The sequence below is a fragment of the Rhinolophus sinicus genome, linkage group LG13 (assembly GCF_036562045.2).
Source record: "Rhinolophus sinicus isolate RSC01 linkage group LG13, ASM3656204v1, whole genome shotgun sequence".
Classification (NCBI taxonomy): Eukaryota; Metazoa; Chordata; class Mammalia; order Chiroptera; family Rhinolophidae; genus Rhinolophus; species Rhinolophus sinicus.
Genome location: NC_133762.1, coordinates 39,788,144 through 39,803,363, shown reverse-complemented (window position 1 = coordinate 39,803,363; position 15,220 = coordinate 39,788,144). Strand labels below are relative to the sequence as shown.

At 56.1% G+C, this 15,220-nt stretch overlaps 1 protein-coding gene across 1 annotated transcript; it reads left to right on the top strand.

The window, feature by feature from the left end:
* Positions 1–627: 627 nt before the first annotated feature.
* Positions 628–15,187, top strand: SCRT2 (scratch family transcriptional repressor 2). The gene is made up of 2 exons (XM_019755208.2): positions 628–1,977; positions 12,412–15,187. Exons 1-2 carry the CDS (start codon positions 1,845–1,847, stop codon positions 13,200–13,202), a joined length of 924 nt encoding a protein of 307 aa, XP_019610767.2. The 5' UTR covers positions 628–1,844; the 3' UTR covers positions 13,203–15,187.
* The last annotated feature ends 33 nt before the right edge of the window (positions 15,188–15,220 follow it).

The window sequence follows — 15,220 nt, the reverse complement described above, 5'->3', positions numbered from 1 at the left end:
GTCCCAGGGGACAAAATATGAGGCAACATGACTGGGAAGATGGCAGGACATTGACAAGATCAGGGACCCAAATTTTATTGAGGTTTCTAAGCCACACCTCAAAGATGGTGTGAGCCCCTGACTCAGTGATACCCAAAGGCCACTGGGTCTCTGGAAATTTCTGCTGACTCACTGTGGGACCTTGGGCACCTCCAGGACGTCTCTGGGTCTTAGTCTCTCTACTGGTATTGGATGACCCAGTCCCAAAAGCACATCCCTGTTGCACCAGCCTTGCATCCCATAAACAGAATGCTACTGACCAATGAGATCTTCGCATTCCTAGAGTCTCATTCTGAGACTCTTGTGCACTAGCCATCCCATACTTGCTGAGGCCAGCCCACCACCAGGGCACTTTGCCAAGCAGCTTCTGGGCCAGGGGCTGAGTTCTCCTGTTCCTAGCTCCTGCCAAGATATGAGAGTTCCCCCAGGTTTGGGCCGGGATAGTGGGGGGTTGGGGGTCTGCTCAGATCCTCCCGGAGACAAAGGAGCTGACCTGCAAAGAGTTCCAGCGGGAGTCCCGCTCCCCCTCCCTTTCCCCCTCTCCCTTCTCAGTCCACGTGTCTCTATTGTCTGCTCCCCGCTTCAGGGAAAGACACAGCCTCGGATGTGTCAAAACCACCACCCCCCGGCAGCAGGGAAATTAATTACTGGACGATTTTCACTTCCTCTTGCAGCGCCCGCCTGAGCGAGGCACCGGAACAGGACCGGCTGAGCGGGGGCGGGCATCGACATGGAAGACTTGCTCCCCCCACCAGTCTGGGAGAAGAAAGTTGAACCCCAAACCCAATAAGGGGCTTCAATGGGAGGCCGAGCTGGGGTGGGGTGGTACGACTTCCTCTAGTTAAAGCTGAGTGTCCACACTGGTCACTTCAGAATTGGGGGCAAAGGAGAGGGCCGGAGGCAGGAGGACCGCTGGCCGGCGGGCTCACACTCCTCTGCAGCCCTTCGCTGTGTCCCCATGTGCCTGAACCCTGCCTGCCCGGACGGCTCTCCCTCCTCTCCCCTCGGCTTCTCCTTCTATCTTGCACTTTTCTTTCCCTTTCTTTGCATCGCTGGGGGCTTTCTTTCTGTGTGTCTGGATCTCTTTGCCTCCCGTGGGTGTGTGAGTGTATGCTGCTACTTCACTCCATCTCTTCTGCTTCTCTCCTGTCTTTTTGTCCTTGTCTTGGTTTCTCTTTTTATTTCTACCTCTTTCAGTGTGTCTGTCTTTCTCTGTATGTCTCTTTCTGTCTTTCTCCGCGTATCTCCTCTCTCTCTCTCTCTCTCTCTCTCTCTCTCTCTCTCTCTCTCTCTTCCCCCACCCCATCCCCCATGCACACTCCTCTTTCTCTGTCTCTCTATATCTCTGCGCCTTTCTCATCCTCACTTTCTCCCCTCCTGCCTGCCCGCTGCTCCCTGCGCCTGGCCTGCCCCCACCGCCGCCGGTTCAGGGTAACGTGTGCGGAGCGATTGTCCTGGGGGACATTTGATGGATTAGAGCGCTGAACAGTTCCATTGCTAGGGGACCACCTGATCTCCTCCAGCCTGCGTCCCATATAAAGCCGGCAGCCGGAGTGCTGAGCACAGCTCCAGAGATCGCCTGTCTGCGCGTCGCCGCCGCCAAGCCCGAGCCGGAGCCGGAGCCGGAGCTCTGAGCCGGGGCCGCCGCCACCCGGGCCGGCTCCGTGCTGCCGCCCGCCCGCCCGCCTGCTGGGAGCTGTCCAGTGCTGAAACCCCGCGAAGACAGCCAATCGCGCCCGGCTGGCGGCCTCCCCCCACTCGGGCCCCACGCAAGTGCCCCCGCTGAGCCCCCCGCCAGTTGCACCATGCCGCGCTCCTTCCTGGTAAAGAAGATCAAAGGGGACGGCTTCCAGTGCAGCGGGGTGCCGGCGCCCACTTACCACCCCTTGGAGACCGCCTACGTGCTTCCTGGCGCCCGGGGGCCGCCCGGGGACAACGGTGAGTGGGACCCGGCAGAGGGGAAAGAAGGGAGCGGGTTCGGGCCCTCCCGAACTCGGGTATTGAGGAGGGGTGCGCGTGGCAGGGAACCCCAGGAAGAGATTCCCTGGCGGTGTGCGCCTTCTGGGCTTCCTGAGAGCGGGCGGGCGGGGCAGGGTCTAGGTCCGTACAAAGGGAAAGTCGCAGGGTCTGCCGTCCCGAAGCCACGCACCAACCCGGACTTTGAAAGTTGTGGCCCTGGAACGGGGCTGGAGGGAGGGGTGTTGAGAGAATGGAGAGAGTGGCGCCCATGAAGGGCTAATGCTAGGGGGCTAATGCACAAGGCAGTCTGAGGGTCCCCTCTCCCTGGTTGAATGAAGGAGGCTGGCGGCTTGAGTGTGCTCCCCTGGTGGGGACGGGAAGCAGCGCCTGGCTCCCAGTCTCTGGGGAGACGAGGCCGGCTCCTGGGGGTAGCTTGGGCGCCCCCGGTGATGCCAGACAAGTGTTCTGAGGTCCCCTCTCTCAGCAACTCTTTTGTTACCCTCAGCCACATGCTTGCCAAAGGGTGGGCCTGTCCTGGGGACTTGGAGGAAAAGGGGACTTCCAGGACGGGTTCCCACAAAGTGGCTCCTGGCCCCCTGGCTGCACTGCCTCCCGATTCCAGCTCTCACCCCCCTCCAGACCCAGCCCTGCTGCTCCGCGTAAGTCCCTCTCCCCTAACACTCCGTCCCTTCTCAGAGCAAGTTCCTACGGGGACAAGGGTTTGGGGGACAGGGAGGTCATTCAGGCCCGGAAGGGGGTGAGCTCTGGGAGGTGTGGAGAAGAATCTGCCACCGCTCCTGTGGACCCCATCCCCCATCAAGGGGATCACAAAAGGGTTCTCCTCTGATGGCCCCACCAGGGCAGGTGTCTGGAGAGGAGGTGTCCCTTTGGCAATAAGAAAGCTGACATCACATGTGGCATCAGCTTTGCTGTGTGTGTGTGTGTGAGAGAGAGAGAGAGAGAGGGAGAGAGAAGGGAAGGGAAAAGGAGAGAAGAAAGGGCTGAGGATGAGGGAGGTAGCTAGTGTGGCAAAAGCAGGAGCCCGGGAGGGTGGGAGCTACTGCCCCGGGGATTTCCAAGCACTTCACCCACATTCCATCACTCTGCCAAGGCAGGTAGCAAGAGGGCGCTGGGCAAAGGGCTCTGTGACCTCATCAAGGTCAAAGAAATTAGGGAGTTATCAGGGATACAACTACAGTCCCGCAACCCCTCTCCTCATGCAGATCCCCAAAGAACAAACCCCCTTTCTTGCTGCCCACATGGCCCTTATTCTACTGTCCTCTTTTCTTGACCCCAGGGCCTCTTGGGGTCCAGGACAAAAGCCCAGGGACATGGCTGAGCTTTGGCTGAGTGCTGGTAGGACAGAGGGTAGACCTGGGGCCATGCGGGGGGGGGGGGGTGCTGGGAGCTGGGTAGAAACTGAAATGCCTGCAAGACTGCGCTGTGGATCCCTTGGAGGAATGACACAAAGCCCTGGGCTCCCACCCCTTGAGGCGCCCTTGGTCCTGTACCCAGGCCAGCTGAGGAATCCTGGAGAAGCCCAGAGAATTTCTCATGCACCAAAATTGCAGGTTGTTCCTCAGGAGGCAGGGAGGAGTGCCCTGCCTTGAATCCAGTCCAAAAAAGCTTTTAAAAAGAACCCCTGAGTGAATGGTGGGGAGCAGGGTCAGGGCAAATCCACCAGCAGGGGTGTTGCTATGAAGGGTCACCAGATTGGACACCCTAGAACTACCCATCTTTGGCCCTTTCACCAAATGCGCCACGCCAGCTCCCTGGCCTCCAGGGAATCCCGCAGCTGTCCCAATAGTCTGCTATTTGGCCTGGAACTCTGGACGGCCTGGGCTCTAGATCTGATTTGCTGTGTGACCTTGGGCCAGTGCCTTCCTTTCTCTGGTACTCCACCTCCCCAGCAGGAAGAGTTGGATATCGCGAAGGAAGTACCTTCTAACTTTGACAAGTTCAGCTTCTGTGAAGGTCAAGTGTGGGGTGAGAGGAACTGGAGATGCCTGGACAAGAGTCTAACAGAATGCAGGGGGCTAGTGTCACGGTTTCTATAGGGCTCATTTACCATCTGATGCCTGGCTGAGGGTGACAGTTTCTGAGACCTGGCATTTTTCTTGGCTTCAGTCTCTGCAGGCTGCCCCATGGTGAGGACATACACCCTCACCTGGCCGCCTTGGCAGTGTCTGCAGTAGATGGTTAGTGCCAGAGACCAAGGGGTGACCCTTCAGGCTGCCTATGGCTGGAAACATAGGGTCTGCTTTGTTGTTTTCAGGGGCCTCTCCCATCCATGGGGTGTGGCCAGACTGGGTAGTAAGGGTTCCCTCACTCCATGGGTGGGTAGGGGTGCTAGGGGTCCTCAGAGAGCCTGTCAGCTCCCAGTAGTCCGCTGTCTCCGCTCTGCCGGAAATAACCTTGCTGAGCGTTTGAGGGAAGTGTGAAAAATTGCTGAGCTGACGTTTTCCTCTCCCAGCGTGTGTAAGTGTGCTGGGTAAACAAGGAGAAAGAGAGGAAGGGGGGGAAGTGAGGAGAGGGAGGGAGGGAAGGAGGGAGGGAAGGAGGGAGGGGGGAGGTTGGGAGGAGGGGGGAGGGACAGAGAGAGGGAGAGAGGCAGGGGGAGGGCCTGGGGCTGGAGATAGTTCCAGTTATTAGAAAGATCCTCTTACAAGCCATCCTTGCAGCAAGGGCTGCAGGGTCAGGAGGAGGCTGGTGGGAGGGGAATCTGGGGGGTGGGATCAGCAGGGAGGGGGCCTGTGAATGTGGAGGTCAGTGGAACCACAGGCTCCTAACTGATGAAGATGCAAGACCTCAAATGAAAGAGGCGTAGCCCAGCCCAGGGAATGCCTGGGAGTGTGAATTCCTGGAGGGCGCCTCCTCCAGCACACACATATACACACACACACACCCCAGGGCTCTCTGCCACCCTACTCCAGGCTCCCCCTGAACTCATAGAACCCATAAATAGGGAAGGGGAAGCCCCCCAAATGGGGAAAGCTCCAGGTCCCTCTGCAGAGCTCCCCAAAGAGAAGCCAGGCCTCATTTCACCATCCTCTCCAAAACAATGCCTTTTCTCACCCTCCTGCTCCTCTCGCTCCTCTACTGTTTCGTGTCTTAGTGGAGCCTTCCCTTCTCCTCCTCTCCCCTGGGTGATTCTGAGCACAGATTCAGTCTCTGGGTGACTTGCCAACTCACATCTTCCTAACCCTCTCAGAACCTCACCCTCCCACTCCACCAAGCCCACCCTTTCATAGGCCTGTGCCCCCAGCAGGAGACTCGCCATCCCAGAAAAGACTGCTGCCCATCTCTCTGCACTGCAGTGGTCTCTGTGGAACCCAGCTGAGTGTCTACCTCCCTCACACCCTAACTCTGAACTCCAGCGGGGCCCCAGGTCCCCCCTTCTCTGCACCCCCCATGCTGGCCCCCTACTCCTTCAGAGTGCATCCAACCCAGGCAGACGAGGGATCAATGCCAATCCAATAACGCAGTTGTCTGCCCTCCGCAGCTACATTAAGCCTCTCCAGCTAGCAGGCTGAGGAAGTGCTCCTACTTCTGCCCATGGGCTTATCTAGTTGACCACATTACACCAGCGCCCGCTTCCTCTCACTCCCTCTGATGGCGCCAGGGTGTCGCTCCAGGCCAGGCCTGGGAGCCCAGCTTTAATCCCCAACACATCTTCCCCACCTCTCAGAAAGTCCATCTGGGAGCAGGGATTCGACAGGTCTGCCCCAATTCCTTGGCAGAGAGCTCAGAGAAGGTTGCGGAGGTGCCCAAGGACACACAGCAGGCCCATCTAGGTCTCATTTAACTACCACTTTCCCTGGCATCTGTCTTGGTCCAGGTCCAAGGTCCAGGTCTAAGTTCAGGTCCAATGTCCATATGCAACATGAGGTCTACATCCTACGGTACGGTAGGTCTAGGACCAGGTCCAAGGTCTAGGTCCAAGGCCAATGTCCAAGGTTATAGGTCCAGTCCAAGATTCAGAACAAATTCATGTCCAAGTTTAAGTTTCAATGCCCAGGATCAGGTAGGTTCAGGTCAATGTTCAGGGTCCAGGATCAAAATCCAGGTCCAATTTTTAGTCCAAAGTTATGTCCAGGTCTATTCACAAGGATGGCCGGGTTCATTAGCTTTTTCTATGGCTTTGGACTAATCTTCCCCTACCTCGGCCTCAGTTTCCCTTTTATGAAATCAAGTAGTTAAACTTGATCTCTTTTAAGCTCTGATTTTCTAGGGACCTAGAAATCTGCTTTTCCCAAGAATTACTCAGTGGGAGTATAGAATAACAGAGCCCGGGGGGGATATGGAATCTGGAGCCCACAGTCCCCCCTAAAACCTGGGGTCACAAGGGGGACATGAGGGACCTGAGCTGAGCACCCACTCTTTGCACAGTCTCAATTCGTGGTTCCTGAGGGCAGGCAGGCGAGTACAGCAAGTCCCTTTGTCTGCACAACTTCTACATCCCAGAGATGCCCCAGGCACACACACGCACACACACCTACACTGAGCAAAGGGCATAAATGGTAACCCTGTCACACCTCCCTGAGGAGTGCAGCATCCACATGTTCTAGGGGTCCCCACAGCCTGAAGGCCTCTGAGGGGCATGGGGAGACGCTGCTGAGAGATGAGGCACCCAGAACTCCTGCTCTCCTTCCCAGTACTGGTCTTCCCTGGAGCAATGTCCACTGCCAGCCTTTGAGCAGGAAGGGAGGTTGGAATGGGTCCTCTGATTGCACCCTTCTGGGGCAGAGAGAGGACAGGGCAGGAAGCAGGAGGCCTGGAGAGATGACTCACGCTGTGCAAGACACCAGGGCTCCAGAAAGAGGCCCAAAAAAGGCCCGCCAGAGGATCTCTGAGGGAGCAGGAGGCTGCTCTACCAACCAGTGCAAGGCAATTCAAGACCCTCAGCCACCCACGCGTGTCTCCACACCCCTTGAAAAATCTTTCCTATTGATTCCTGCAGAGCTGTGGGCCTCCCTGTGGGCCACACGAACTGGGTCACAGGAAAAAACAATATGGGGGATTTCAGAAGGTAGGGATAGTGGGGAGTGGCCCTGGAATCCTCAAGACACTCCCCCGGTCTGGGTCGGGGGACATGAGCCCTACACCCTACAGCCCTGGTCGTGTTGGGCCAGACCTCACTCTGCCTCTGCTCACCTGGACTCAGGGACCCCCCTGCCCGCAGTGGGCAGGTGTACCAGCAGCCAGGCCCTTGGAGGAGGTGGGTGTCATTTCTGGTCCAGTGCCCAGGGAACCGCTAACAAAGATGCAGTAAGGGGAGGGGGAGGTACCAGCCCCTTTGCCCAGCGCTGTGAGCAGACAGGAGAAACTATTTTTATCTCGCTTTGCTGCTGACAGACCTGGCTTTCTGCTCAGCTGGCTGGAGCTGATTCTCGAGGCCCGAGGCCCTGGCACAGCAAGAAGCAGCTCTAAATATACCCAGGCAGCAGCCCCTCCAGCCCCCACCACCAAGCAGGGCTGGGTCCTCCTGAGGAAAGTGGGCCACCTGGGAACCTGGCCCACCACCAGGCCCATCTCGAGACAGGCAAGTGGGACTGGGGCTGCAAACTCCCTGGAGGAAGTTTGGAGAGACTAGAGAAAGGATCCCAGGACCTGGAGGCAGGAGGCCAGCCTCACTCTGACACAAATGTGCTCTGTGACCTGAGGTGGGTCAAGGCCCCTCTCTGGGCCTCAGCCTCTGCAGAACTAGGCCACCAGAAGTGACCATCGTGTTCCCTAAGACATGAGCTAATGTGCCTAAAGTACTGAGCAAGGTACCCTGTATGCAGTAAGCGCTCAATAAGTATTAGTAGTTCCTTTTTATTATTTCTAAAATTTACAAGGGGCTGGAGCATTATCTAGAATAGCTTTTCCCAACCTCCAACACCCCATCATCCCATCAGACACAGGCCAACTGGGGGATGTTATTTGAACAAAACCACCACCCTTCCCCTACCGACTGAAAACCCTTCCTCCCCCAGCAGGTCTCTATGCCTGCCCAGGGCTTTGGGGAAAAACCCAGGTTTTGGATGGGTTCAAGCCTAAGTCCTCCTCCAGTGACCTTGGGTGAATCCTCTCCCCTCCCTGGGCCTCCGGGCTTCTTTGTGCAGTGCCGGGTGCACACTGCTGGGTGCACACTGCTGGGGACGGCTCAGCGGGAGCTGGAGGCAGTAGCAGTCCTAGCAGCTCTTGTCAGAGATCCCCCACCCTCACCCTAAGGGGTCAGCTGGATGGACGGTATCTGCAGAGGGCCCAGCACCTTAATTCTCATAAAATTCCCTTCCCACCACTCCTTTGGGTGCAGGATTTTTTTTTTTTTTTAATGGATTCTGGACTTCCAGCCTAAACTATCAAGTCTTGGGCAGAGAAAACGAGTCATTCTCAGGTGACATGTGCATGACATCTAACCATCTCCCAGGTGTTTCTGAGCCTTCCCCCAGAGACCCACACAGCAGAGGTGGCTCTGGTCCCTATCCCTCAAATGGGGGATTTGAGCCCAGAGAGGCTACATGACTTGCCCTAACTCACAGAGCTAGGGTGTGTGTACAGGATGAAAGTCAGGTCTCTTCTCTCTGAGTCCCGGGGCCTCCCTGCCTCTATCAGGACCCAAATGAGAGCCCTGCCTCATCCTGTCAACTGAGGGAGGGCCAGTTCAGCCTTCTATAGTCACTTGTGCAGCAGAGGAAGGCACCCAAAACCCATCTGTGCTCCATGTACAGTTAAGAGCACAGCTTATAGTGTCCTAAAGGATTCTCCAGGGTTGCGGCCCAGAGAGGTGAGGTGCTTTGCCCAAGGCCACACAGCAGCCTGAGACACCGTGAATGTCTTCTTTTACTCTCTGGCAGATGGGATGGATATCCCCAGGAAATTAAGGGATAACAATGACAATAATAATAACAACAATAACAGTTTGAGAAGCTATTGTGTGCCAGGCATTGTACTCAGGACTTTACATGCATTTATTCATTCAATCTTATTACGAGCTTCATTATGGAGATGTGGCATTGGTCTGGCATACAAAGGTGAAATAACTGGCCTGAGGTCACATAGCTACTAGGGACAGGTCTGTGGATTTGAGGAGAATAAGGTAGAGTTGATGGAGGGTGGGAGACAGGACAATGGACATCATTGAGGGATCTATTCAGCTCAATGTGGAAGGGGTCTTTAGAACATCCCAGCCAACCTTCATCCTTACAAAGTCCAGAGAGGTTAGGCAACCTGTCCAAGGTCACAAAGCCAAGTTAGAACCTCCTCTGCCTAACATCCTCACCCCACACGGCACCACCAAACTCCACAGCTGTTCGGCATCAGGTCTGGGCCCACCATCCTGTCCCAAAGGCAATTCCGCATCTGTCCCTAGGCAGATGAGCAACCTTTGTTTGAGGAACCCGTGTTTCTGTATAAACAGCCTCCCAGCGACGGGAGTAAGGTGCTGCAGTGCTGAAGGCCGCCACCAGAGGGCACTGCGGACAGAGCCCAGTTTGGTGAAGACTGCCCCGTTCATTGAGCTCCCACTACATGCCAGAAGTTTTCTCACCAGAACACAAGGTAGAAATTACACATTCTGGATGAGCAAACAGAGAGGAGCAGCAAGATGTGTCCAAGCAGATGCCAAGAAAACTGCAGCACAGAAACCCATCTGGGGAGACTGTTACTGTTACTTAACAATAATGGCCGTGTATTACATTTTCCAGTGTGCCAGGCACTGGGTTGGAATCCTGGAGATAAGTTACTTTGTGCGATCCTGGGCATGTTACTTAACTACCTTGTGCCTCAGTTTCCTCATCTGTAAGATGGTACCAACCTTAGGGTCATGAGGGTGGAATGCACTGAGGTCTCTAAAGCCCTTAAAGCAATGTCTGACATGTAAGTGTTCTAGGAGGGTTGGTTATTATTTACTTGTCACTTATTGTTTGTTTACTCACGCACTCCTTACTGCAACTGTATGAATTAGGTGCTTTTATTATCCCCCTTTTTACAGCTATGGAAACTGAGGCACAGAGAGGCAAAGTAGTTTGCTCAAGATCACACAGCTGGGAATAGTAAAGCTGGAACTCAACCCTGGCAGCCTGGCACCACAGTGTGCACTTAACCAATATGCCATCCTTCGTAATAGAACATGCAAGACACTGGTCACATGATCAGTGACCCCCCCTGCAAATAGACTGTATTCTATCCCCATATCCAGACAAAGGACCTGAGGCACAGAAAGACGCATGACTTGCTCAAGGTCACCCAGCTACGGTAGAATCTGTCAGGAATCAAATCATCCTAAGACCAGGCAGACAGAATGGCCTGTAGCACACCCTGCTGGGTTGGTCTGGCAAATCTTTATCACCTGTTTCACAAATATTTACTGAGTGCCCAGTAAATAAAACTAGCTTGGGCTCTGGTTATAGGAAGTGAACAACCCAGCCACAGCGTCCTCTCAGGGACTTGCCAGTGTATGGAAAACAAGGGGAGCGGTGCAGGGAGTTCCACTCCTTGCTCCGCCCCTTGCGCAAGCGCCATCGCCACTCTGCACCTGTTTCCTTATCTGCAATATAAGGATTTTTGTGATTCAGTGAGGTGATGGAAGTGAAGCACTTAGCCCAGAGCCTGCCCCATAGTAAGTGCTTAATAAATATTAGCTATTGTTACTATCATCAGTAATTACAACGGGAAGAAATACTAAAGAAAAAGGGGGTCTGGAAGTGCCCAACAGGTATTTAACTCAGTCTGAAACAATACTGCTTGTTTGGGGGCTGAGTACAAGACCTGATCCCTGGAGTGGGAGGTGGGGTAACCTCCAGATCAAAGGCATTCAGGAGGAGGAATGGGGTGCTGACAGGCTGGGCACCAGCCCCTCAATTGAAAAACTGCCACCACCACTGCCTTCCCTGCACCTGACCAGAACTCCTTCCTACTGAGCCCTCCACCCCTACAATCCCCAACCACGACTGTGTGCAGACGGTCCTGTGCTGGCAGCTGAAGGGACAGAGGAAGAAATAAGGGCACACCCTCCCTTCAGGGTTGGAGGACAGTCTGCACAGACTTCACCCTGTGACCATCCTAGGTGCCAGATGAGAAGCAAAGCAGGCCGAACTCCACTGTTCTCTGGAATCAACACACATGGGAACACTTTTGGTAATTTAGTACCAGGTTAGTCAGTTTGTGAATGTCTGCCAGAAATTCTCCTGGGAGCTCAGGAGGGTGCTGGGACCATGCTAGGCCCTGGGAGGCAGAGACAAATCAGGGTGGCCCCTGCCCTTGGGAAAATCCTGTGGAATCTTCTGGGACAGTCCCGGCCTACACACTCACCAATCATTCCAATGCAAAATGGACAGGATTTCTGGTCCAACTCTAGAGAGGAGGGAGGAGGGGGAAATGAATTCTCACAGGAGGACAGCAGAAGGCGTGTAGTGGAGCAGGGAGCAAAGTACAAGGAAGTCTCCTTTCTGGAGCACATATTGCATGCCATACACTTGACCTCTTAAATCCTCCAGCAACCCTGGGGGATGGGTCTAACAGGGCTGTGATTCATTTGCACAACATCTATTCATCACACACCTCTTTTGAGCCAGGTACATGCTGGGCACACAGACCCAGCCCTGGGAAGCTCAGTCTGGTGGGGGAGGCAGACAAATAATCTTCAGTAGTCACTTTTTCAAGCAAATAAAAAGCATAATTATAATACCTATCATTTATATAGCAATTACTGTGTGCTCTCTTTCTCAATTTCCTTACGTGTAAAATGGGGCTTATAATAGTACCTACTTTGTAGAGTCTGTGATGATTAAAAGAGTTAACATGTGTAAAGTATTGAGGTGGAGCCTGGTACACAGTAAGCTCGTAATACGCAGTTCTTTTCATCACTTTACTCAAGCCCTTCCAAAGACCCTGGGAAACGAATGTCCAATTATAAGTTCTGTTTTGTAGATAAAGAAACTGAGATTCAGAGAAGTCACAGGACTAGAATGGCAGAATGATGTGGGAAGAAAGAGAGCATGGGCTTTGGCGCCAGATGACCAAAGTTAGAATCCTGGTTCCATCACTTACTAGCTGTGAGCTTAGCCTGTATGTGCCTCAGTTTCTCTATCTGTAAAGTGGGTGTAATAATAAGACCTTCACTACGTGGATGTTAAGCCCTTAAGAAGCTAGTGAACACAAAGCCAGTAGAACCCTGCAGGGCACGGTGCTCCAAGAGGATGGGGTAGGAGTTATTTTTACTGCGGCCCATGCAGGAAGGATTTGAACCCAGGCAGACTGACACCAAGAGCAGAGGTGCCTGACCGAGACCACTGTCTTACCAGCAGCCATCATCTTCCAAAAGCAGCCAGGGAACTCCGACCTGGAGGACCTGGGGAGTGACTTATCTCAAGGGGGACGGCCTCATCGGCGCCTCACCTTCCTCCCTCTCCCTTCTCGCCCCTCCAGGTTACGCTCCTCACTGCCTGTCCCCCAGCAGCTACGATGCCGACCAGAAGCCGGGCCTGGAGATGGCGCCCGCTGAACCCGCGTACCCGCCGGCGGCCCCGGAGGAGTACAGCGACCCCGAGAGCCCGCAGTCCAGCCTGTCGGCGCGCTACTTTCGCGGGGAGGCGGCCGTGACCGACAGCTACTCCATGGACGCTTTCTTCATCTCAGATGGGCGCTCGCGGCGGCGGCGGGGTGGGGGCGGCGTGGAGGCGGGGGGCGCGGGGGACGCCGGGAGCGCCGGGGGACGCGCAGGACGCGCGGGGGCGCCGGCCGGCGGCGGGCACCGGCACGCGTGCGCCGAGTGCGGCAAGACGTACGCAACGTCGTCGAACCTGAGCCGCCACAAGCAGACGCACCGCAGCCTGGACAGCCAGCTGGCGCGCAAGTGCCCGACGTGCGGCAAGGCGTACGTGTCCATGCCGGCGCTGGCAATGCACGTGCTCACACACAACCTGCGCCACAAGTGCGGCGTGTGCGGCAAGGCCTTCTCGCGGCCCTGGCTGCTGCAGGGCCACATGCGCTCGCACACCGGCGAGAAGCCGTTCGGCTGCGCGCACTGCGGCAAGGCCTTCGCCGACCGCTCCAACCTGCGCGCGCACATGCAGACGCACTCCGCCTTCAAGCACTACCGCTGCCGCCAGTGCGACAAGAGCTTCGCGCTCAAGTCCTACCTCCACAAGCACTGCGAGGCCGCCTGCGTCAAGGGTGCCGAGCCACCACCGCCGCCCTCCGCCGGCCTCGCCAGCTGAGCCTCCCGCCGCGCCCCCGCGCCGGCACCTCGCTCTACTCGCGCCCCGGGTACCCCACCTGCTCCCTCTTGAAACCCCAGCTACGTTTCCCTGCCCACGCCCCCCGTGGGGACCACCTCCTCCCAGCCTGGAACTTTTCTCTCCAGCCCCCAAACCACAACTCATACCCCGCGTTGTCTGCCCCAGCGCATTCCGACTTACATCGCCCTTTCCCGCTACCAACGCTCGGACCTTGACCCCCTGCCGTGCCCTCAAGGCTCCCAACTCAGGCATCAGGTCCGCGCCTCTCCCGGGCCCAGAGCTGGAATTTTCTCTTGCCCAGACTCTGCACCTCTCCCCTTCTAACGTTCAGACGTTTCCTCTCACCTCAGCTTAGTTACTCTAGCCATTCCTCTATTACAGCACCCAATCTAAGGCCCAAACCTACCCTTGATGCTCATGCCAGCTTCGGTTTTCCCATCCACACCTCAGATGCAGCCCCAGACCGCAATCCAACTCCAGACCATCCCTCTGGCCTCTCTGCTGTTTCCCTGTATGTGTGTCCATCCTGAACCCCTCCATTCCCTAGCCTTAGGTCCAGATACTCACACACCACCACCACCACCCACACTCTTTGGTCCTCGGGGGCCTTTTCACCCACTCGCACCTGCTACTTTCTCCAGACCCCCTCATCCCTCTAGCAGCTCTCACCTCTTTGAGTTCTGACCTGGAGCAGACTTGAGGGGCAGTTCAGGCCTGTCCCTTAATGTAGCCCCTCTCTCACCAGAGGACAGCCCCTCCCTGGGCTTCCAGCCTCAAGCTGCCCTCTCCCCAGATTCTCTGAGCACTTTCCCCACCCCCAGGACTACAGGTACTCCTCCTTATTTGTTGGGGGGAGGTCTAGGGCACCTCACAAATGCCCTTATCCTGTCTGGCTGGGCCTTTCCAGTTATTTATTTGTGTATTTATTTATTTATCTATTTATTATTCTATTTAATCTCTTGGCCTCACCCAGGGACAGTCTGGCTTCCCCAGCTGGACTGGGAGGTCAGGGAGAGGCGCAACAAAGGCCATAGAGGGCTGTTCCGGCTCCCCCGCCACGCCCGGTCTTGGGTAGTGAAGGAGAAGCCCCCACCCTCATCAGAGCCTGAACTCTTTGGGGAAAGGGGCACGGAAATGGGAGGATAGCCTGCTGACCTTCACCTTGGGGCTGGGACGGCAAAGGGTGTCAAGGTCCAGTCATGGGGCAGGTCCCCAGCATCCTGAGCCTTCCACTCCCATTCCAGGGAGACCGGAGAGAGGAGCCTCCTGATTTGTTTCCTATTTATTCCTCTTCTCGAGGGACCCCAGGTTCCAGGGACCGACTGAGCCCCGGACCCCGCTGGGGCCTCAGGCCCGCTTTGCTCCCCGGGAGGAACGCTCCCTCCCGGCCACGTCTATGCAACTCTCCCGGGCAGAGGGGCAGAGAATGTCAACCGCCCCCTCCCCCGACCCCCCGTTGGCCGCCACTACCTCCCCCGCCGCGCTTTGGCATGCCCGGGTGAGGACCGAAGCACACACCTCCACGCTCACGGGGCCGGCCCCCTCTGCTTTTAAGCACACGCCTCTGCCCCATCGCTAGGCGCCCAGCTCTGGGGCTGGAGTCTTGGACTCCTACCCCTCTCTCCCTAGCCACAAAGGTGGGTGGAGACTGGAGGGGCCCCTGGAGCAGGGGCACTTCTCTAGGGCTTCTCAGCTCTAGGCGCACCCGGGTAGGGAGGCGGCAGGGATGAGGGGAGGGAGAGGGGTCGCAGAAGCAATTACGGAGGGTGTTGACCCTGTAAATACGAACTTCCGACAGCAATAATTTTCCGTGCATGCTAAGCCTTTTGGCCATATTTTGTATCAGCGCTTGGCGCTCCCCCTTCCTCCTCCCCATCTCCCGCCCCAGATACCATCCCTTCCTCACTTCCAGCAGTATTACTTGTAACGCAATTCAGGGATATTAAAGGGACTTTGGCCACTCACCAGCGCCTCTAGACCTTGTGATTGTGGGGAGG

Coding starts and splice junctions, on each gene's coding strand:
- SCRT2 (XM_019755208.2), top strand. CDS start 1,845: ATGCCGCGCTCCTTCCTGGTAAAGAAGATCAAAGGGGACGGCTTCCAG. Junction 1,978..12,411: donor GGGGCCGCCCGGGGACAACG/GTGAGTGGGACC, acceptor TCGCCCCTCCAG/GTTACGCTCCTCACTGCCTG.